This window comes from Pelecanus crispus, chromosome 1 (genome assembly GCF_030463565.1).
Source record: "Pelecanus crispus isolate bPelCri1 chromosome 1, bPelCri1.pri, whole genome shotgun sequence".
NCBI lineage: Eukaryota > Metazoa > Chordata > Aves > Pelecaniformes > Pelecanidae > Pelecanus > Pelecanus crispus.
Window position 1 is genome coordinate 217,345,225 of NC_134643.1, and position 21,867 is coordinate 217,367,091.

The 21,867-nt window shown below is 41.9% G+C and overlaps 1 protein-coding gene across 2 annotated transcripts in view; it reads right to left on the reverse strand.

The window, feature by feature from the left end:
- The window catches only part of LOC104024161 (glutamate carboxypeptidase 2), a 31,458-nt gene extending 12,030 nt beyond the window's left edge, over positions 1-19,428 (reverse strand). The window contains exons 1-9 of one of the 2 annotated variants that reach the window (XM_075706195.1): positions 19,311-19,428; positions 17,792-17,900; positions 14,365-14,551; positions 13,472-13,573; positions 8,159-8,284; positions 6,014-6,200; positions 4,452-4,545; positions 1,645-1,743; positions 454-539 (exon numbers count right to left, since the gene is read on the reverse strand). In XM_075706195.1, coding sequence (XP_075562310.1) covers positions 454-539; positions 1,645-1,743; positions 4,452-4,545; positions 6,014-6,200; positions 8,159-8,284; positions 13,472-13,573; positions 14,365-14,551; positions 17,792-17,900; positions 19,311-19,428 — 1,108 coding nt within the window. The remainder of the gene's footprint in view (positions 1-453; positions 540-1,644; positions 1,744-4,451; positions 4,546-6,013; positions 6,201-8,158; positions 8,285-13,471; positions 13,574-14,364; positions 14,552-17,791; positions 17,901-19,310) is intronic. The other variant, XM_075706202.1, reaches the window with a different exon arrangement.
- Positions 19,429-21,867: the final 2,439 nt, after the last annotated feature.

A 21,867-nucleotide genomic window follows, 5' to 3' on the forward strand; every position in this document is an offset into this window, starting at 1 on the left:
TTATCACCATCCTAGGGATGTCTATATATATATATGGTTTTTTAGAGTGTAAAATCACACTGGTTACAAGACAGCCACTGGTTACAAGACAGCCAAAAAGTCAATAGTGGTGGATATGATGTCTTCAGATGGAATGCAAAATCCATTCCCATGTTAGCAGGGAAGAACATGCATTTAATATTCTTTCAGTTGCACTTTCAATTGCAAAGTTACTTGTCTGAAGACAAATGTTTCTGTCTTGGTTATAATTCCCCCTTGAAAATCAGCATTTACAGTGAAAGTACTGACATACCCGGAACTATATGAAAGCTAGCAAAATAAATATTTCAACACCAATGATCATGTAGTGCAATATTTCAGAGAAAACTATATTCCTCATTTCCCCCTTGTAAATACAAAGTGCAGGTAGAGGTCACTGCATGCTCATATTACACTGAAGAAAAATGACTTTACCTGGTTCCACTGTGCCTCTGATGGTACCAATCACATTGTAAATCCTTCTTATTTCGTTGTGGCTATGAATGTGCATTTTCACCTTTCTAGTGTATCATGAAGAAAATCCGAAGAGAAAATCCACCAGATTAGATAATAAAACATCTTGACACCTTTCAAAAGTGTACAATATAAATTGTAAGGAAAGCATTTTGGCCAGATTTACCCTCCATTAAACCAAAGTAAATCTGAAAAAAAGTCAGTGTATTTTTTTTCTGGATTGATACCTGTGCAACCGAGAACAGCATTTAGCCCTTGAAAGCTATGTACTGTTACTGATGTCAGTACGATTTATATGGATAACAGGCTCAGAACTCCAAATTCAATGATTTTTTCCTAGCAACTAGTTTTTAAATTTGGAAGAGTAAAAGAAAAATGAAAACCACCTAATGTTAAAAAGGTAAATAGTTCTAATCACCTAGAGGTTGGTGCAAGTCAGAAATGACTCCAGCATGTCAATACTGAGTCAATACTCAGGCGGCAGAAAATCAGGCAACCTGAGCTGCATCAAGAGACTTTGTTTATCTACAGCACAGCTGGAGGTGCAACAACTCATCCTCAAGGGTTGCCTGTATATTTTTCAGAAATTATTTTTTATGTGGTATGACTAAGACATAAAGAAAAGGTCAAACGGCTCATATGAAGTCAGTACAATAGCTCAGCTAATATTGGAACACCTGGACTTTAGTCCTAAACTGTAATTACTAAATCAGTTTACAAACAATCTGGAGCAATAAAAATGATATTGTAGTTGAAGCTTTTTTTCTGGAAAACTTGACTTGTAGGTGAATATTGTTTTGTATGAGGCAATAGGTAAGACCAGAAGCTGGACCCACATATATTTCAAAAATAAAACACACAAATTCAGTTCACAAAAATAATCACTCTCATCAAACAGTTTGTCAAAAGCAAGATGCTTTTCAAATGAAACCGGTTCAAGACTAGCTGGAAACTAAAGCAATTCAGCCATATTCATCCAATCAAGACATAAATCTACTGAAGCTTTGCACTGAGCACATTTCAGCCCAGGAAATGGTCATACTCAAAGGAATGATGCAAATAACCCCAACTACTCTACCTTTGATCAAATTCTATTGCTCCACCTGTTTTTCTCTGATCCTGAGCATGCTTTCCTTATGAAACAAAACTGACCTTGTAGAATAATTTGTTGTGAAACCAGGACCAACGTTGTAAGATACATTCAAATTTCCTTTCCAGCTACTGTGTGGTGGTGCATATCCTCCCATATTACTATTATGGAAAAAAAAACCCAGTATCATTCTTAGTTACAGACATCTTACAATAGCACCAAACACAAATGAGGAATCAGGAACCACACTTCTATTAGGTCCCATGCACACACAGACAACAGTGATGGTCTTTGTCTTAGACAATTTATACAAGTTTCCACAGGAGAATAATCTGTCTTTTTAGCTACATTAATATTAGTAAATTAACACAGAGGCATAGTCCTGGGCATTGAGATCAGCTTGGAATGGCCTACAACTATCCTGGAAAAGTGTTGGCCTCCTGTCGTGGTTTAGCCCCAGCCAGCAGCTCAGCACCACGCAGCCGCTCGCTCACTCCCCCTACCCCGATGGGATGGGGGAGAGAATCGGAGGAGTAAGAGTGAGAAACACTCCTGGGTTGAGATAAAAACAGTTTAATAATTGGAAGAAAGTCAAATAGTAATGATAATAGTAACAATAAAATAATAATAATACTAATAATAATCAAAACAAGTGATGCACAATGCAATTGCTCACCACCTGATGACCGATACCCAGGCAGTTCCCGAGCAGTGATCCCTGCCCTCCGGCCAACCCCCCCAGTTTATATACTGAGCATGACGTCATATGGTATGGAATAGCCCTTTGGTCAGTTTGGATCAACTATTCTGGCTATGCCCCCTCCCAGTTTCTTGTGCACCTGGCAGAGCATGGGAAGCTGAAAAGTCCTTGACTAGCATAAGCAGTACCTAGCAACAACTAAAAACATCAGCATGTTATCAACATTCTTCTCCTACTAAATCCAAAACACAGCACTGTGCCTGCTACTAGGAAGAAAATTAACTCTATCCCAGCTGAAACCAGGACACCTCCAAAGGCTTTGCATACAAACTGCCTCTTGTAAATGGTCCTTGGAACTTTCTACTGCCTTGAACTGCATTTGCATTTGAATAAGCAGAGAGTAACTTGCACCATTCTAACAGTGTAACAGCATAGGCAGTTGCCTTCCAGTGCCTGTCCCTGGATACTGTTTAATCTGGTAGCATAGACAGAGTTGATGTGTTTCAAAGATATCTAAGATTGGAGAAATATGTTCAGTCCGAGTCACCTTTTCTTGTTCTATTGTCAAAGGTGAGATGTTTTTTCTCAGTTAACACAACTGGAAATGCACTAATTCAGTGGATCACAATTGCCCATACTTATTCACCTATTCTAAAGGATTTATATTTTTGACATGAACTTGTGAGAAACATAAAAAAATGTATTAAAAAGTATGCTGGATGTTCTGGTTCTTACTAGGCAAAATATATTTATTGTAAATGAAAGCACGTCCTTTACCGTAAATGCATACTTCTGTCAAGCTTTATTCCACAGAACACTTCAGCACGTCTTCAAGTCTTCAGTATATTTTTTTATATAAAAATGATAGCAGGAATAACTAGAAGTTATGACTTCTCAAGACAAAAGTGAGAACAAGGACCCAGTATTTTTAGAGGATTTAGATTTCATTCATAATTATTAAAAACAAGTTCTAGAATTATTCACAAATTATTGAAGAGCAATATCTAGCTACATCATATTTATACATATTAATCTGCTCTACCACTGAGAGTCGGCAGTGGAAAAATGAGGTTTTTTTAACCTATACCTTTATCATTATAAGCAGTTATCCTCATTAACAGTGATGACTGTAAAGTTTTAAAGAAAAGACAGTTTGGAGACGTATTAGTCCATGAAAGTTTGGGAGGAAATAGGAAAAACACTAGAACAGTGTTAAAGAACATCACGTATGCAAAGACACCAAAGACAGTAAAATTCTGCCTCATATTAAAACAAATAACTTCAATATTTCAGAGGAAAACCTGCATAGAGAACCAAGATAGAATTTTTTTTTTTTACTCAATATTTAAACAGAGGCATCAGACAGAGAAGAATGATTGCTCATGTGATTTAGATGTAAAATTCCAATACAAATACACACCCAAGATTACGTTTACTTATTGCCCTAAACACTTATCTGTGGTATTGTTGCCAGCCCTGGTACTTCCTGCTCTGTATCTCTGTAGTTGATACACATGATTACTGCTACATACATCACACCTTAGTTTTTTCAGAGAACTTACTTGGTTTGTTAACATAATTAATTAATGCTGTCCTCTGGCAAGCTGGTAGCCTGTCTTCATGTCACTGTTAAGCACACTTACGTATATTTAGATGTCTGTTCAATCCCTTATAATACTCAAGAGTTTCCCCAGTCCTTATATTAGTTTGCTAGCATCATTTCATATTTATGCAACACAATGCACCTGATGAGAGAAAGCACATGCCTTCATTCTACAGAGGACAGTACAGATACTGTCCTTTCAAACATGCACGGCAAGTATTTCCCGAGACAAATGAATGACTTCATTTGTGGTCTTTTTCACAAGACAGGTATCATGCCATCCTCAAAAATTTTTCCCTTTATTCAAACTGAGAGGCACTTCAGTATACTTGACTGATCATGATATATTACAAATGATCCTTTCCAGATGACTCTGCACATATCCAGTATGTAGTAATAGATAACATGTTTGCCTCCTACAGAGAACCTCATGGTGAACAAACATACACTATTTCAACAGCTACAGTAGAAGCACAGTGCAAAAGCCTTTTCCCTCTCTTTTCAAATACTCCATAATTTTCAAAAATCAGACTGCTTAAAATTCCTCATGTCTCCCATATACTCACCGCAGTAATGACTCAGCATCATGATAGCCAATGGGATGAACTGGAATTTTTGGGAGACCTACACCACTGGCTTTGTCTAATCGGTACGTGTATTCTGAAAGCAAAAGACAGATATTTTCATATTTACAACTCTCAGAAGGAATTAGCACAGTTCATAGCACAGTCCTAACACTGGAGTCAGAGAGAATCATTTCACTTTCCTCGAAGTTGGGCTGACATTTCTTCAGTGACTTCATTCCTTATGTTTTATCAACATGTTTTCAGAGAGACACTAACAAAGATTCTCCCATAGTGTCTGCAGTCACACATTTAGACATAACTGGAAAATTTAAAATTGTTTGCTAACTTTCTGTGTTTAAATGCTTTTAGGTAGAAATATTTCTCTCCATGGGAGGGAACTTCAGACTAAGCCACAGAGAAAGAACAAGAGCAAAGAGGGATCCTGTAGTCTGATGTTTGGAACATTCAGCTGGGAACTAAAAATATTTTGCCAGTTGATAAGAGATGCAGATAAAAATCTTATACACCGGGCTACTGAATAGTCTGTTTTGCTGTTTTCATGAACAAAATGAAGCCTAAGTGTTGTTCTGACTGACCTCACATAGAAATCATGGTTTTTTTACAAATGAGAATCTTAATTCACAATTTAGACAAAATTCGATGTTTGCAAGCCAGCAGATATGGAAAAGAATAGTTTCCTCCTTAATACAACATTCACAGGGACCCTTGTTGGGGGAAGCAGACAGGGATTCATCTATGAGATCACTGACTCTAGCAAGAGGAACCAGAAATCTTCCTCGTGGTCTGCTCCTGCCATGCTGCCATTGTGAATATGTATCCTCTTCCAGCTCAAGTTGTGCTGGCTAGAGACAACTTTCCCCATCACTTAGGGACTGCTCTTCTTCAGATGACTGCCCCCCTTAGACATGCTGGCTCAAGTGCTGGCGTGAATGGTTCTTAATGCATTTCAGTCAAAACGATCTGGGTTAGGTACTAAATGAAACAGCTTAGGCAGAGCTCAAATAAGTAACTGAGGAAGCATGAGGTGAAGGTGATGAACCAGTGGGGAAAGGTCATCTTCTCAGGAGCCTCAGCTGCAGCCAGGTGACGAGCCCCAGCATGAAAGGTCTCAGTATTGCCAGTAGGGGCTCTTGTGGAGGGAAAGCAGCCCAACTCCTGCAGAAAGGAGAACTGCAAAAGCAAAGAAACCTGTGTGCTGTGCAGGCTGGCTCCTTGCTGACTGACTGATGAGAAGCAGAAAGAAAAGACTAGGGTTTCAGCTGTCAAATACTTGTGTTATGATCCCTGGGCTAACTTGAGTATGCCTGTGAAGTCAAGCAGCCCAGCACTGTGCTGTGTGGCTCCCTTAACATCCCCTCACTTTCTCTCATGCACCGTTTGCAGAAGTGGCCTACTGACGTGAAGCCCAAAGCTGCCTCTTTTGAGCAACAGAAAGACCAAGAAAAAATGTGTTTTGTTCCAAGGGAAAGAACATCCCCATTACCTTCCCCCACCTTCCTGAAACCAGACCCTCAGAGCATGACTTCTTCAGTGTCACTCACCTTTTGCAGGATAACCTGGTGTCAGAGGATCCCCTGCCCCATTCAGGCTTAATACATTTCCACGCTGGGCTCCTCCACCTGGAAGGTTCCAGCCATTTGGATAGGGCTCTGTTCCTGGGGCGCAGTAGTCAGCAGGGTCAGAGTACAGAATAACTCCTTTGGCACCTGCCAATTCAGCATTCTTCACCTGCAAAGCACATCTCCAGTCCCTATCCAGTCCTTCATAGCTTGACACAAGAGTTTGAGGGGCAAAAGAAAGTATTATAAATTACAGTGATTATTCCTCAGGCCTTTTATGGTGCTTGGGCTAAGTAAAGGGCCCATAACTATTTCATATCATAAAATTTCCTGAAAATATATATGCAGATATCAGGTTCCATATGAAAGTAAGAGGTTTGCTGTTGCTTTGAACTTTAGTTAGGAGATAACTTCAGTAACATGGAAAACATCCTTCACAGTATTACTACATAACCTTCGTTTGTATTCTGTCATCCAGATCAATACAGTCAACTGACTATTGAAATGTACACATCATAGATGGAGAAAACTGTATGACACTGATGCAGCCTTATCTTTCAGTTAGCCATCTATTTACCTTATTTACCTAAATGATCCCCTAAAGTACCTCAGGGTCCAGACTACACAGAAAGATTATTATTGGAGAGCTTGAAACTGTCTTTGGCTGTGAACAAGACTAACTCCGAAGAGTGTGTGTCTTAGGCTTATTATGGCAGAAGGACTGACCTGCATGCTATTTTGATTTAAAAAATGTGTTTTCATGCCACTTTATTATTGTATAATCCTGCTTGGTGGAGAGTGAGAGAGGGAAAATATATGTCATTCTGACATCCCAATGTGTTTTGCCACTAGGTAAGACAGTGATGTACAGTGACTGAGTGACAACTAATCCTCAGCAGTTTTAAATTTGAGTATTTTAATTCAGAAATACCATAGCTTTTTTTAGGAAATACAGTACTTGCCTTCATCCTCTATCCTATTCTTGCATACCATTAGGAAGTTGGAAAATCACAGTTCTCCAGATTTTATACAGGCTACTGAATTCTTCAGTATATAAACAGACATCAGAAATACCACCTTAAGAATGAACATATCATCTCTTTGTGTCAACAAGGGCATATAATTTCCAAATCACAGGACAACTGCCTCTCTAGATATTAGTAACTCTGAGGTGTTTGTACTTAATTTTAATAAAAGATTCATAGACAGCAATACTTTCTTCCATTTTTAAGTCTTTTCCATTCAGATGGTATCTTTAAGACTGGTAAACAATTTATATTATCTGACCCAGAATGTGAGTTACATGTCACTTTTCACTGGTGAAAATGGTATGTATGTAAACCAGTGAGTTACTGACTTAAAAGCTCACAGAAGATTAGTCTATAGCATATAATAAGATTTGGCATTCCAGTGAGGAGGTTCAGTGTTTGATACCCTTAGGTAACTGAGAAATAGAAATTATAGTCCTGCGCAAATTAGAGTCAAACTAATTTTTGTACAAGAGCCAAACACACTTAAAACGGACTGTCTTCTTACATCCCTATTGAGGAAATAACTTGAATATATGCCTGAAGTATGCACATGATTATGTACTTTCCTGTCAGGCCATGGAAATATGCAGAAATCTGTAGTTTCAAAATATTTATATGATAGGGACACTGAATAAACAAACACATAATTTAAAATAACCTCCATATAGTAATACTCTCTGCCTGGTGTACAGAAACCGTTACAAAGAAACACAATATAGACATCTTAAAGCACAGTTGAACCAATAGGGAAGAACAGTCTAGTTCACAGAGTGTATTACCCAAGGATGTTAGTAATATGTTGGAACACTTTATAGTATGCAAATGAATATAAAACCACATAACATTTTCCAACTTATTTACTTTTATTCTATAGTTCCACTTCATAGTTTTCCACACTATTATTCCACTTTATACATCTATAGACATATTTTATATATAAATATAAAAAATACATATTTTATATCTTCTACTAAAGAATAGTCTTTGAACACAGCTCTTTGAAAAACTCAGTTATGCTAAAATCTCCAGAACACTTTAGTTAAGTTGAAATCAACTGAAGGACAGCACAAGTAATATTTTTATACAGAGGTATTACCTTATTTCCTCTGAAGATCTTCCCATATCTGGCAATAACAATCTTTCCTGTACAGTTAATTCCCATTTCACGTTCTAGCTTAAAGAAGTCCTCCGTGCGGCCATAATTCACATACACTAACTCACCCTGATAGAAGGAGGTAGAATTTGAAACAAGAATGTCAATGAGCATGTCAAAAGGAGGATGTGATCTAGCAAGAGAATAAGCTGGGAACAATGAGCTTCAGGACTGGCTCTGCTACGAATTCTTCTTTGAGACAATTAGGTAGGCAAGTGACTTCTAATGAATTTAGATTCCTACAATCCAAAGCTGCCAGACTTTGTCCTCCATGAAGAATGTTGAGATATGACTTGTGGATCAGAAACTTAGAGTAAGTGCTCAGAGTATGGCATTTACTTCTCTTTGTAGTCTGTTTAAGCTGTAGTCAGTCTTGGACAGCTGGAGGTATTTTGGACCCAGTCACCACAGTAAATACGAGTTGTATTTTATGCAGTAGACTGAATGATGCCAATATCCTATGAAATTCCCAGGACTCAACTCTTATTCAATACAGAAGAAGCTACAGGTGTTTGACTGTCAAAATAAATACACCTTACACATGAATATTCTTCATGACTGTGTTTCAACCATGTTATTCAATACTTGGTGCCTGATTCATTTTCCTTAATGTCAGCTACCTAAAAGTTGTGTGCATTGTCTAAGAAGGTCCTGTAGTGCACTCCATAGCCAGTGAAGAGCTCGGAAGTTCTCCGAGTACTCACCCTTTCCAGAAGAATTCACCCCAAACCTGTTTTAAACATCAATTTTAGGAAGGAATAAATTGCTTTCTGGATATACCTCTCATTGATTGTACCTCAAAGACTGTTTTAGAGTAAATGCCTATAAAAAGCCTCAAAGACTGGTTTAGGGAAGATGCCTACAATTTCAGACAACTAAAATTAGGTGACAGAAAGCTCTTCCTTAGTCCATTTCTCCATATTACCAGACACCTCCAGAGAGATCGTCAATTTAATTTCAAAAAGGTATAAGCTTAAATCTCTTATGCCGATGAAAATCACTGACTAGACATTCAGGTGGTCTCACATAACAGCATACAGCATGTCCTGGTAAGATTGTGGCACAGTCATTTTGACTGTACTGGTTTCATCACTAATCTGCTCAAGTTGCAATTTCTTCTCAAATTAAGTAAAATGAAATCAGTTAGGATAAATTCATGAAATAAAGGGGACTGTATGTACTAAGGCAAACAGTTTCACACCTAGTAAGATTCTGGTCTTCTCTGTTCAGAGACTAATTTAGAAACACAAAGATTATTCTTGGGTATTATTTTCTGAATTTATGGAGTAGTTTTCCCTCTCAGTAAAATCAAGTGTAACTCTACTGAAGTCAAGACAGTTCTTCCAGTCTATTTAGATTAAGCAAAAGGGGAATTTGGTCCTTCATTTTAACATTATTTATTTAGAATATCTTGTACAGAATACCTACATTTGTACCTCTCTGGGCAGCCTGTTCCAATGCTTGACAACCCCTTCCATGAAGAAATTTTTCCTAATATCCAACCTAAACCTCCCCTGGTACAACTTGAGGCCATTTCCTCCCACCCTATTGCTAGTTACTTGCGAGAAGAGACCAACACCCACCTCACTACAACCTCCTTTCAGGCAGTTGTAGAGAGCGATAAGGTCTCCCCTCAGCCTCCTCTTCTCCAGGCTAAACAACCCCAGTTCCCTCAGCCACTCCTCATAAGACTTGTTCTCCAGACCCTTCACCAGCTTCTCTGCCCTTCTCTGGACATGCTCCAGCACCTCAATGTCTTTCTTGTAGTGAGGGGCCCAATACTGGACACAGTATTCCAGGTGTGGCCTCACCAGTGCCGAGTACAGGGGCACAATCACCTCCCTGCTCCTGCTGGCCACACTATTCCTGATACAAGCCAGGATGCTGTTGGCCTTCTTGGCCACCTGGGCACACTGCTGGCTCATGTTCAGCCAGCTGTTAACCAACACCCCCAGATCCTTTTCCGCCAGGCAGCTTTCCAGCCACTCTTCCCCAAGCCTGTAGCATTGCATGGGTTTATTGTGACCCAAGTGCAGGACTCAGCTCTTGGCCTCGTTGAACCTCATACAGTTGGCCTTGGCCCATCGATCCAGCCTGTCCAGGTCCCTCTGCAGGGCCATCCTACCCTCCAGCAGATCGACACTGCCACCCAGTTTGGTGTCATTTGCAAACTTACTGAGGGCGCACTCAATCCCCTCATCCAGATCATTGATAAAGATACTAAACAAGACTGGCCCCAAAACAGAGCCCTCGGGAACACCACTTGTGACTGGTCTCCAACGGGATTTAACTCCATTCACAACTCTCTGGGCGTGGCCATCCAGACAGTTTTTTACCCAGCGAAGACTACACCCATCCAAGCCATGAGCTGCCAGCTTCCCAAGGAGAATGCTATGGGAGATGGTGTCAAAGGCTTTGCTAAAGTCCAGGTAAATGACGTCCACAGCCTTTCCTTCATCCACCAGGCGGGTCACCAGGTCATAAAAGGAGATCAGGTTGGTCAAGCAGGACCTGCCTTTCATGAACCCATGCTGGCTGGGCCTGATCCCCTGGTTGACCTGCACGTGCCTGTTGAGCGTACTCAAGATGAACCGCGCCATAATCTTCCCTCGCCATAATCTTCCCTGGCACTGAGGTCAGGTCGATATATTGCATAGTAAATCAGGCTTCCCTAATAAATTCTTTTAGCATCTCTGAAAAGTCTTCATCTTTAACTTTCATTAATAGGACTAAGAACTACATTGATGCAATAAATTTCTCATCAGAGCATTGCAACAGTTTTGTATCATAATGTCCTAGTGATGTGATGAAATCCCTCATGTTTATAGAACTATTACAAAATACAAGATTTGAGAATGTAGTGTGGAATCATAAAATGTCTTGTCTGGGCTCTTTTAGTGTAGTTAGAGATATCAAGCACACCTCTTACTCATGACCATCAGTAACTAGATGGGAATACTTTTGCAGTCACTTTTTGCAGAAAGGAAGGGAAGAGCAGAATTTTACCAGTATGTATGATGCTAATGTTCCAACTACTACTACTGTCTGACAGAATGTGACTTCACTACTTTGTCTGCCTTCTGCTAAATATTTCTGCCAAAAGAAGTTTCTGCTCAAAACTTAACTTTTTTCATCTGACTGTTTATTGCAATTTAGCTAAAATATACCACACAGAAGAAACATACATTTTCTAACAATCTGTATGAGAGACCAGGATATATTCCATCTTCCATCTACTGAGAACCAGAAATGAGTGGGAACAACTTCTAAATCTCTGCAGGGTCTCACTCTAGCAGGCAAGTAGCTGCTATCCCACTCTGACAGTATTTAACCTTCAAAACACAGTCACTGCCACTTATTTTTAAAAAGAAGGAAAAAGTAATAGCACTAGCAGAGCCGAACTGTATTTCCGCAACTCCCTGATTAGAGCACTCACCCAGAACATGTGAGAGCTGTGTTCTTGGACTCTCTCAGTATGAAGAACTTTGAACCAATTCTCCCACTTTCCATGAAGGTGATCTACTCATGAGACTACAGTTAGCCTGAGATGGAGGTATTTTACAGCCTTCTCCCTTCATTGAACTTGGAGCATTACGCAGGAATCATTTGCAAAATTATTGAGCAGAAAGAGAACCTATGACCGATTATTACACTTGGCAAGTTCCAAGTATCTCTCTCCACAGCTTAGTTCTGGTTTCTAATAGAACAGCTTTTAACATAAAATACATAAACAGGCCTGGGAGAACTCAGAAGAGCCCTGAGCCCACCAAGTATTCCCACTGATGAGCTACAGACATCCTCCCTGTTTGCAGTACAAGTGCAGACAACTGCTCACTGGAGAATGTTATTGCTAACAGCATTAGCTAGGTACTTGGAGCTTTTGTCAAAGTATTGTGTAATAAGATGAACATAAGCATCGTATTTTGAAAGGACAATCTGTCTTTTATTTCTTGTTTTTTTCAGAAACAATGTTCTTATATTTAATTAAAGTAAAATAATTTTCTAAAGAAGGATGCTGCAGCTTTTAAAACTTGTTTTTATTATTTCCCATATTCCATCACTTACTGTAGCTCTCCAGGAACCCAATAATGTGGTGAAATTATTCTGTCTTTGGGGATATTATGTTACGATATAAAATCAGAATCCATGAATTTTACCTTACTCCAAAATTCCCACTGCAATTCTTGAAACACTCAAAGTTGTCATATTCTAGGGTACAGACTATCTGTCTGGTTCTCCAGCTTCCTTTGAGTATCTGAGGCAAATGAATACAGGATACATTTTGTGTTCTAGACTCACACAGCTTATTAACAAACTTCAGAAAGTACATGACTAATACTGGGCTGTGTGAGTAAAAGCATTGTTAACAAATTTCAAAGTCAGATCCAACTTTAAAGCAGAGATTGGACCAGATGACCTCCAGAGGGCCCTGCCAACCTACATTATTCTATGTATAGACAGGAAAGATAATGAGAAAACCAAAAAATTTTTCTAATCTAACAAAATATTAACTGAAACCACTGATGATAGGGTAGAAAACTCCTGTTACACAGCCCAGCTTTGTAAAAGAAAGCCCATCAGCTGGTACCATCTGTACAAGATAGAAAGGATTAGTGTTAAACTCAGATCACAGCAACGTTTTTACTGCCAGCTAGAAATGCTAGCAATAGCCATTTTCAAGCATACTGTACACTGTGCTGTACACTCTGAAGTTATACCTGTCAGTGTGAGCCTTGGGCAAGCAGCATTTTGAAAATTAGGTTGATGATTTGGCTACGTAAAATATAACAGTCTTATTTGTTCAGCAAGACAGGAAAAAATGGTGCATAGTCACAGAAATATCTGGAGAACCTTATAGAAGCTGACAACATGAAGTATTTTACTACCATATTTTTTAAGGAAAAGATAAAAATAAAATCCAGTTCTGACTCAAACTAGAGAAAAAAATTAAACATACATGTATGACTGCTCAAGTTGAACACTGCTCCATCGCAAAACTCCCAAGAACATCAGAGCTAGGACATCTTTCCTACTGGTGACATGTCAGGTTTTGAACTAAAGCCTAAGACCCAAGAATTTCACATTATTCTGTATCGCTTTATGCTATTCTGTGCTATGCTACACTACACTATGGTATTCCATCTTTTCTATTTCTATTATTTCTAGTTCTGTCTCTATTTCTATTTCTACTTCTGTTCCTACTTCTATCTCTGTTTCTGTTTCTACTTTTTTAATTTTACTCTTCTACTATGTTACCTCAGGCACTCCTTGGGCTGAAAACGCACTGTAGGGTGGCACCACATCTCTAACCGCCTCATACCCTGGAGGAGGAGGCTCAGATAATGATGTGTTGAAAATCTAGTGGGAAAGAAGAGAATAAAAAAAGTAAACCAGGCAATATGCAAAAGAAGTACTTGTCTATTCAGGCACATTTCACATGTATTTGTAGTTTAAAGGACTCTAGTTTTAGAACTCTAAATGAGGAGTGGCCAGAACTTTAGCAAGCACTGGGCATCCTTTTCAGGACGCAGGTTCAATGTGTGATCTTGCAAATCCCATCTCCACTCTTCACACAGAATCCTGCTTAAATGAACGCAGGGTCCCTTAAGGTGGTCTCAGTACAGCACATATGAGAAGGACAGATCATAATGGTAAAAAATGCCTGTATTCCGTTCATGCCTGGAGCTTCTACGAGCACTAGAGCTGCTCCATAATGAACTGATGTTACTTGTGATAGTATATCTTGAGGCCTAATCTCTAATCTTCAAGAAACTGAATTCAGCACAATTACCAATACTGTATAATGAATAAATGCAAATAATGATGCTGACCATGGTGGCTTTCCTCTTTCTAAGTAACAGAACAATTTTTAAACAATTGAATTACATAAAGTAATTCTCTTACAAAATTCTCCTTTAATCCATATATGTCAATATGCTGTATGAATCGGGTAATTATTAGCATTCCTAGCACATACATTAAGAAACAAGGACACAAAATATAAAAGCAAACTGGAACCCCTCCTTTCTGTGAGCTTTGGATCAGGCCCAACACCATTAACAGAGCGAAGAATAGCTTTCCCTCCCAGTCTTCCCAGGTGTGTGAAGGTGATTTTGTTCCCTGGTTGCAAAACCTGGCGTTTTCTGTACCTCATTTCCATGCTCATCAATTATTGAGATGTAGTTGGACTTGGTGTCATCAGGGTAAGAAAGCAAGACATCATAATGAACCAACTGAACAGAATCCAAACCAAACTCCTTCCACTCAGCTTGGATTTGCTGTGCCAGATGCAGATTCTCCTTTGTTCCGGCTAGGTGAGGAAGCTGTGTAAAATTGCTAAAGAAAAAGAAGCAATGAGTCAGGATCAGGCATTGCAGCTCATAATCAGAACTCCTCTTAGCCTAGCTGGAAATAAACTCCCTAGAGATGACCAGATGTACCCAGACTAAATAAGGACCCAGACTCCTCTGCATCTATCCTTTTGCCTGCCTTACACATAAGTTGAGGTAAAGGGTTTCAGTTTGTCCTGAGTTATCACAGGTGTTTGTATCTTCCTTGCAGTGTGACTTACCAAGAATGGTATGATGACATGAGCTGTGGGGTCTTGTTCTTGCTTTACTCCTTGTCTTGTGGGTGACCTTAGGCCAACCACTCCTCTGTATGATGAGACTGGCCTTCCTTGCGAAATGATAAAAGAATTTGGTATACTTATCTTTGCATATTCAATTTAGGAATGTGCATAATTACTCTGATCCCTACTTTTAATTAACTGGATATTCTCCTTGGATCCCAGTATTTTAATTTTGGCACAAATACTGATTTATCTGAAAGTTCACCCTGAGTGTGTCTTGTTGGCAAATAGGAGAGAGTGAGTTCACAGTGGCTTACAAACAAGGAACAGAAAAACTCAATAGCTTGTAATCTCAAAGTCATGCAGTGTGAATAACAGTGAAAGATACCATAGTGAGCAACCCATCGTCTGGAAAAAAAATTGTCCAGACCATTAAGAAAGCCCAGTGGTGAAGCAAGCTGAAGAAACTCCCAGCTGAATGAGGCTGTCATCATGATGTCCTCATCCTGTCATATGACCATGCCATTAACATGCCACAGAAGCATGTGTTGCACCAGCTGGTGTTAATGAAGGAAATCGGATCTTTGATGAGGAAGGGATATAAGATTGAGAAAAACTTTAATTCTTGAGTTTGAGTGAGAACAAAGCCATCAAACAAAGCACTTTGAAAGAACTATACACTAGACTAGACTAAACTAGACTAGACTAGAATAGACTAGACTATTTCAGTTGGAAGGGACCTACAAGGATCATCTAGTCCAACTGCCTGACCACTTCAGGGCTGACCAAAAGTTAAAGCATGTTGTTAAGGGCACTGTCCAAATGCCTCTGAAACACTGACAGGCTTGGGGCATCGACCACCTCTCTAGGAAGCCTGTTCCAGTGTCTGACCACCCTCTCGGTAAAGAAATGCTTCCTCGGGTCCAGTCTAAACCTCCCCTGGTACGGCTTTGTACCATTCCCATGCATCCTGTTACTGGATACCAGGGAGAAGAGATCAGCACCTCCCTCTCCACGTCCCCTCCTCAGGAAGCTGTAGAGAGCAATGAGGTCGCCCCTCAGCCTCCTTTTCTCCAAACCAGGCAAACCCAAAGTCCTTAGCAGCCAAATGCTGCCAAGTAAAACCATGTTCCTCTGATAATGTCAATATCTAATACCAACACTGTACTAAAAGTCCCTGTTACAGTGACAGTACCATTTTCTGGATGACATACTGAACCAAGACCACAGTCGTGTTATTGTTAGAGCCAAAGGCTGTTTTCTGTAAGAGTTAGGAACGTTTTAAGTCTCATGTTTTCATTAAAATTTGACTTATGCAATAACATTCTCCTGTATTATATTCCCATTCAACTGAGTATTGTGTTTTTCTTCACTTCCTCTTTTAATCTGTTGATTGACTGTACTGGTAGTTCTGAGTAGTGACTGAGTATCTGCCATTATTTCACCACAGAACTGGCTGCATGACAGTAAATGAGGTACAATGTTTCCTGTTGGCATAAAGACAAGGAGTTTAGAGGGCAGAAAGTGGTACTTTTACAGATCTGTTTCACAACAGTTGACTTTGTAGGAGCCAAAACACAGGTTAAGACTGCAAAAAATCCTAAAACTTCAGTTTTCAATGTTTATATAGTCCAGGACTATATAACATATAACTATGGCTGTTACGTAGTAAAGAGAACATACTTTCCAGCTAATTTATTTGTGACAGTTTGTAGCAAGTGCACTTAAAATTAAATGATTGGGATTGCCACAATCTTCTAAACGAAAAATGTTTTCTTAGTAATTTAGTTTTGTAGCAAGATACAACTTTGTGCTATTTAATAGGGCGGGGAACTTAAGGCAAACCTGAATTTTTTGATTACTCCTAAAATAACTGACACTTTGACACTTTCTTTACACAAAGAGTAAATTTCTATCAATAAACTATGACTTCTGGTCTATTGCTGACTGGAATAAATACAGGTTTTAACAAATACTACACTCTCCTAAGAGAAAAATAATCTGTTTACAAGATCCCTAAAATAAACATAATAGTGCATCAGCTTCCCTGCAGTTAAAGATTCTAAGTTACAGAAATTAAGAAATGAATTACAGTAATTAAACTGTAATAGATTTTAAAAAATCTATATTATCATCTTCTATTTTCAGGAACAAATGTTAGCAGCTTTGCTTTCAAGATTAAACAAAAGAAACAAGAGTACCTTTAAAATCAAGTAATTTAAGTACTAAAGGGCAGATGAAATGAAAAAATTATCAGGGAAAAAAACATGGTCTTAAGTTTTAAGACTACTAGATTTATTATGAGCACTGTAATGTACCATCAGCTGACTAACTGGTATCTACTGTGTCTGTTCTAGCTATTCACTGTGCAGAGGGAGAGAGCTTGGAAACATATCCTTCTTCATGAGAGTGAGTACAAGGTCGGAACGGTGAGATTAACACATAAATTTGGTCACAGCACGACAAAGTGTGAAGGGAGAGTAGCAATAAGGTATTAAAGACTAAGCTGTAGGAAGAACTAATGGCTTGAACACTGGTGTAATTTTCTTCTCTCTTACATTGATGTATTCCATGATTTTCCGTTTAATCTCTCATGATTTAAATTCATTCATACAGCCTAATTTGAAGTGAATGATTTTTCCATAAAAACCAATGTAAGATAAACATTGCTGTAGTCTGACAAAGGACACATATGAGAAAGGCTGAACCTCTACATCATTTTACAAACATTCAGCAAAGGCTGAGCAAGAGCTTGGCCAATTTTTAATTAATTTAAATCCTGAGATTACTGACAACTCCTCAACTGTTTACAACACAACAAGAATGAGAGGAGCGAGATGGACGGTTTTGTCAATCACTGCTCACTGGGACACATTAGATAAAACCTATGGCCAAGAACCTGCACGCCATCCTCTGTCTGGTGGCATCCTCTGGATGGTTCCCGCTCTTTTTTTTTTTTTTTTTTCTGACTGATTAGTCAGAAATTGCTTGCTAACATTGCTTACTAAAGAAACTGCTTGATGTTTTCAGCCTTCATTTCAGCCATAAATGCTGCCTTCATGTCCTCATGAGGACTCACAGATGTCGTCTTCTCTGTTGGTTTTGCAAACCAGCCTGTACAACACACCAAAATACAACAGTAAAAACACCAGAGCAATATTCCCATGACACACACCATTTCTCTTTGTATCACCACAAGATTTTCACTGTGTATTTTACACCTGTTTTTATCTCAGCACAGACAAGCAGCCACAACCTAATGCAGGCTGCACAATGATGGCAGTGGCAGTCCCCCACACAGTAAGAGAATTAATTTACCGAGGCAGATATTGAAGGGAATAAAGTACTATATTACATTTATTCATCACAGTTATTTTACTGTAGATGCTAAAGAAACTTATCTATCTTCCTTTAGCACCAGAGCATCATGCTGCCAGTCATGTCAGTCATATCAGTCACCTCAGTAATAAGGCAGCAGCTTTACACAAATGCACAGACACACAAGCACACTGTGTAAGGAACAGATGTCTTGTAGCTCCTTTCTCTGATCTGTCTGGCTCTTATTCTGGAATCCTTCCCATACTGTGGAGGCATTACCAGAGGAAGTGATGAGAAGAACACCTGGCTAGAAAGAAAGCGTTTTGGACATCTGTTTTTGTTTTTAAGTACGAGACTGGGCATGTTCAGTGCAAATGCAGCAGCAGTTACATGGGTAGTGCAAATCAGAGAACCGGTGCGGAGCAGAGAGTAGGTAACAAGCTGGCACTGGCGAGGCACTGGTCACTGGCACAGCAAAAGGCTCTTTCCACATGAGAGAGTAATTCAGTCAGGGCTTCCCAATGGCAGAAACCCCAAGTACACACCAAAAGGCGTTTCAAAATACAAGTGGCTCTTTTGATTTCCTTCCTCCCCCAAATGGATCCTGATCTATCTGTGAAGCAAAGGAGAGGTAGGGAGGGGAAATCTCTTGGCAGCAACCCACAAGCCTGCCTGCTCGGGCCGAGGGGGCGGTGGGACATTCAATTAAAGACTATTTCACCCCTCCTGTCAGCGCTCCTCCAGCCCCGTGTTTTTCCTCCCGCCTTTCTGGTTTGGGCTGGTGCGGTTTCAGTGCAGCAGGGTCGAGGGGCCCGTCCGCCTCCTCACAAACCCGGCGCCCCTTCTCTCGCCCACAGCATAACTACTTAAAGGAAATCGAAAAACAAGTCAAAAAGACACCCTCAACAGAAGACCCTTCCTCCTGCGGAGGAGGCAGAAATCCCAGGAGGGGCGGGCGGCAGCAGCGGCCTGGCCTGAGGGGCCTGAAGGGCGGGAAGGGCGGGAAGGGCGGGAGGGCTGGGCCGGGGCAGCACGGACGCCGGTCGGGCAGCGCTGCCGCAAAGCCCCGGGCGCTGCAAACCCGCCCGCTCCTTCCCCCAGCCGGCCCTTCCTCGGCCCGGCTCCGGGACACCTGGGCCCCGGCTGGAAAGGCCGGGGTGGCCGGGAGAGCCCCCCGATCCGAAGAGGGGTTAGTCCGCACTGTACCGATGAGGAACCCGAGGAGGAAGAACCCCGCCGCTGCTCCCAAGACGACAGCCCAGAAGCGGCCGCTGGCTGCCCTGGGGCCGGCCAGCTCCGGGACGGCGCCGAGCGACGTCCACATGGCTGCCGCCCCGCTCCCAGCCGAGCGACGCCCCCGGCAGCTCGCGCCCCGCCGGCCGGAGTCCCGCCGCGGCCCGCCCCGCCCCGGGGGCGGCAAGGGGCGGGCGGCCGCCGGCCGTTGGTCGCGGTCCCCGCGGCGGCTCCCGCCTCGGCCCGGCCGCGCCGTCACACGGAGGCCGGGGCCGCCCTGAGGGCTCCGCTCTGCCCCGCCGCCCAGGGCTAAGGCCCTGCCGCCATCGCGCCCGGGCGAGGCCGGAGATGTCGGGGCCTGCCCGGCTGCTGAAGCCGCTGCCCGGGCGCTTGCCGCTCTCTCGCTGAGGTCTGGCAGACGGTCCAGGCGTGCCCGCCTCCCCTCTGCCTTCCCGCTCTCTCCCCGCACGTCCTAGATACCCTGCCACCCCGTATTTCTTTTACCTTGCTACAAAGTGTGGTGAACATGAGCCAGCAGTGTGCCCAGGTGGCCAAGAAGGCCAACAGCATCCTGGCTTGTATCAGGAATAGTGTGGCCAGCAGGAGCAGGGAGGTGATTGTTCCCCTGTACTCAGCGCTGGTGAGGCCGCACCTGGAATACTGTGTCCAGTTTTGGGCCCCTCACTACAAGAAAGACATTGAGGTGCTGGAGCGTGTTCAGAGGCGGGCAACAAGGCTGGTGAAGGGTCTGGAGCACAGGCCTTATGAGGAGTGGCTGAGGGAACTGGGGTTGTTTAGCCTGGAGAAGAGGAGGCTGAGGGGAGACCTTATCGCTCTCTACAACTACCTGAAAGGAGGTTGTAGTGAGGTGGGTGTTGGGCTCTTCTGCCAAGTAACTAGCGATAGGATGAGAGGAAATGGGCTTAAGCTGCACCAGGGGAGGTTTAGGTTGGATATTAGGAAAAATTTCTTCATGGAAAGGGTGGTCAAGCATTGGAACAGGCTGCCCAGAGAGGTGGTGGAGTCACCATCCCTGGAAGTGTTCAAAAAATGGGTAGATGTGGCACTCTGGGACATGGTTTAGTCTAGTCTACCCTTGATTGGCTTAGAGTAGACTTGGTAGTGTAGGTTAATGGTTGGACTGGATGATCTTAAAGGTCTTTTCCAACCTAAATGATTCTATGATTCTATGAGGGGGTAAAGCGAGGATTTCGACACCTGGTTCGCCGTGGCTCTTTCACACAGAGCTGTGCCGTGCTGTCCTCCACAGGTCACATGCTAGAGTGGGCAACACCAGCAGGGCAAACATGAGGGGAAAAAACCAGGTCAAAGCCATTATTTTAAGAGATTTATTTTAAGAAATACTGTGCCCCAATACGCAACACTCTCTGAAAGGCTATGAAGCCTCTTCAGAGAAACCTGTGCTCCTGTGGAGGTGGGCTGACTACCACACATCTCTGTGCTCTGTGTTTCTTTCCAGTTCACAGAGGTACAACCCCAAAGAGTACAGACGCACCCCAGCAGCTGGTGTGAAGACAAGCCTGAAACTTTGTACACACTTGACTTTGCTGGAGTCTTTTTTCCACCTCTTAAAATCCGCACCATATGGTTTTGGAAAAACCTATCCATTCAGTTCGGTCATCACATTTGGGATGAGGTTGTACCTTTAGGTCCACAGAGAGAAACTTTGCACATAGACGTGACCTCCCGGGCTCTGCACAGATTTTCATCCGTAGAACCCTTGCTCAGGTGCCAGCTAGGGAGACAGCTGATGATCAGAATAGAATAAAACAGAACAGAATAGAACAGAATAGAATCACTAAGGTTGGAAGAGACCTCTAAGATCATCAGTCCAACTGTCAAGCCAACAGCACCATGCCCACTAAACCATGTCCCAAAGGGCCACATCTACCTATTTTTTGAACACCTCCAGGGATGGTGATTCCACCACCTCTCTAGGCAGCCTGTTCCAATGCTTGACCACTCTTTCCATGAAGAAATTTTTCCTAATATCCAATCTAAACCTTCCCTGGTGCAGCTTGAGCCCATTTCCTCTCATCCTATCGCTAGCTACTTGGGAGAAGAGCCCAACACCCACCTCACTACAACCTCCTTTCAGGTAGTTGTAGAGAGCGATAAGGTCTCCCCTCAGCCTCCTCTTCTCCAGGCTAAACTATCCCAGTTCCTTCAGCCGCTCCTCATAAGACTTGTTCTCCAGATCCTTCACCAGCTTTGTTGCCCTTCTCTGGACACACTCCAGCACCTCAATGCCCTTGTACTGAGGGGCCCAAAACTGGACACAGTATTCCAGGTGCAGACTCACCAGTGCCGAGTACAGGGGGACAATCACCTCCCTGCTCCTGCTGACCACACTATTCCTGCTACAAGCCAGGATGCTGTTGGCCTTCTTGGCCACCTGGGCACACTGCTGGCTCATGTTCAGCCGGCTGTCAGCCAGCACCCCCTGGTCCTTTTCGGCCAGGCAGCTTTCCAGCCACTCTTCCCCAAGCCTGTAGTGTTGCATGAGGTC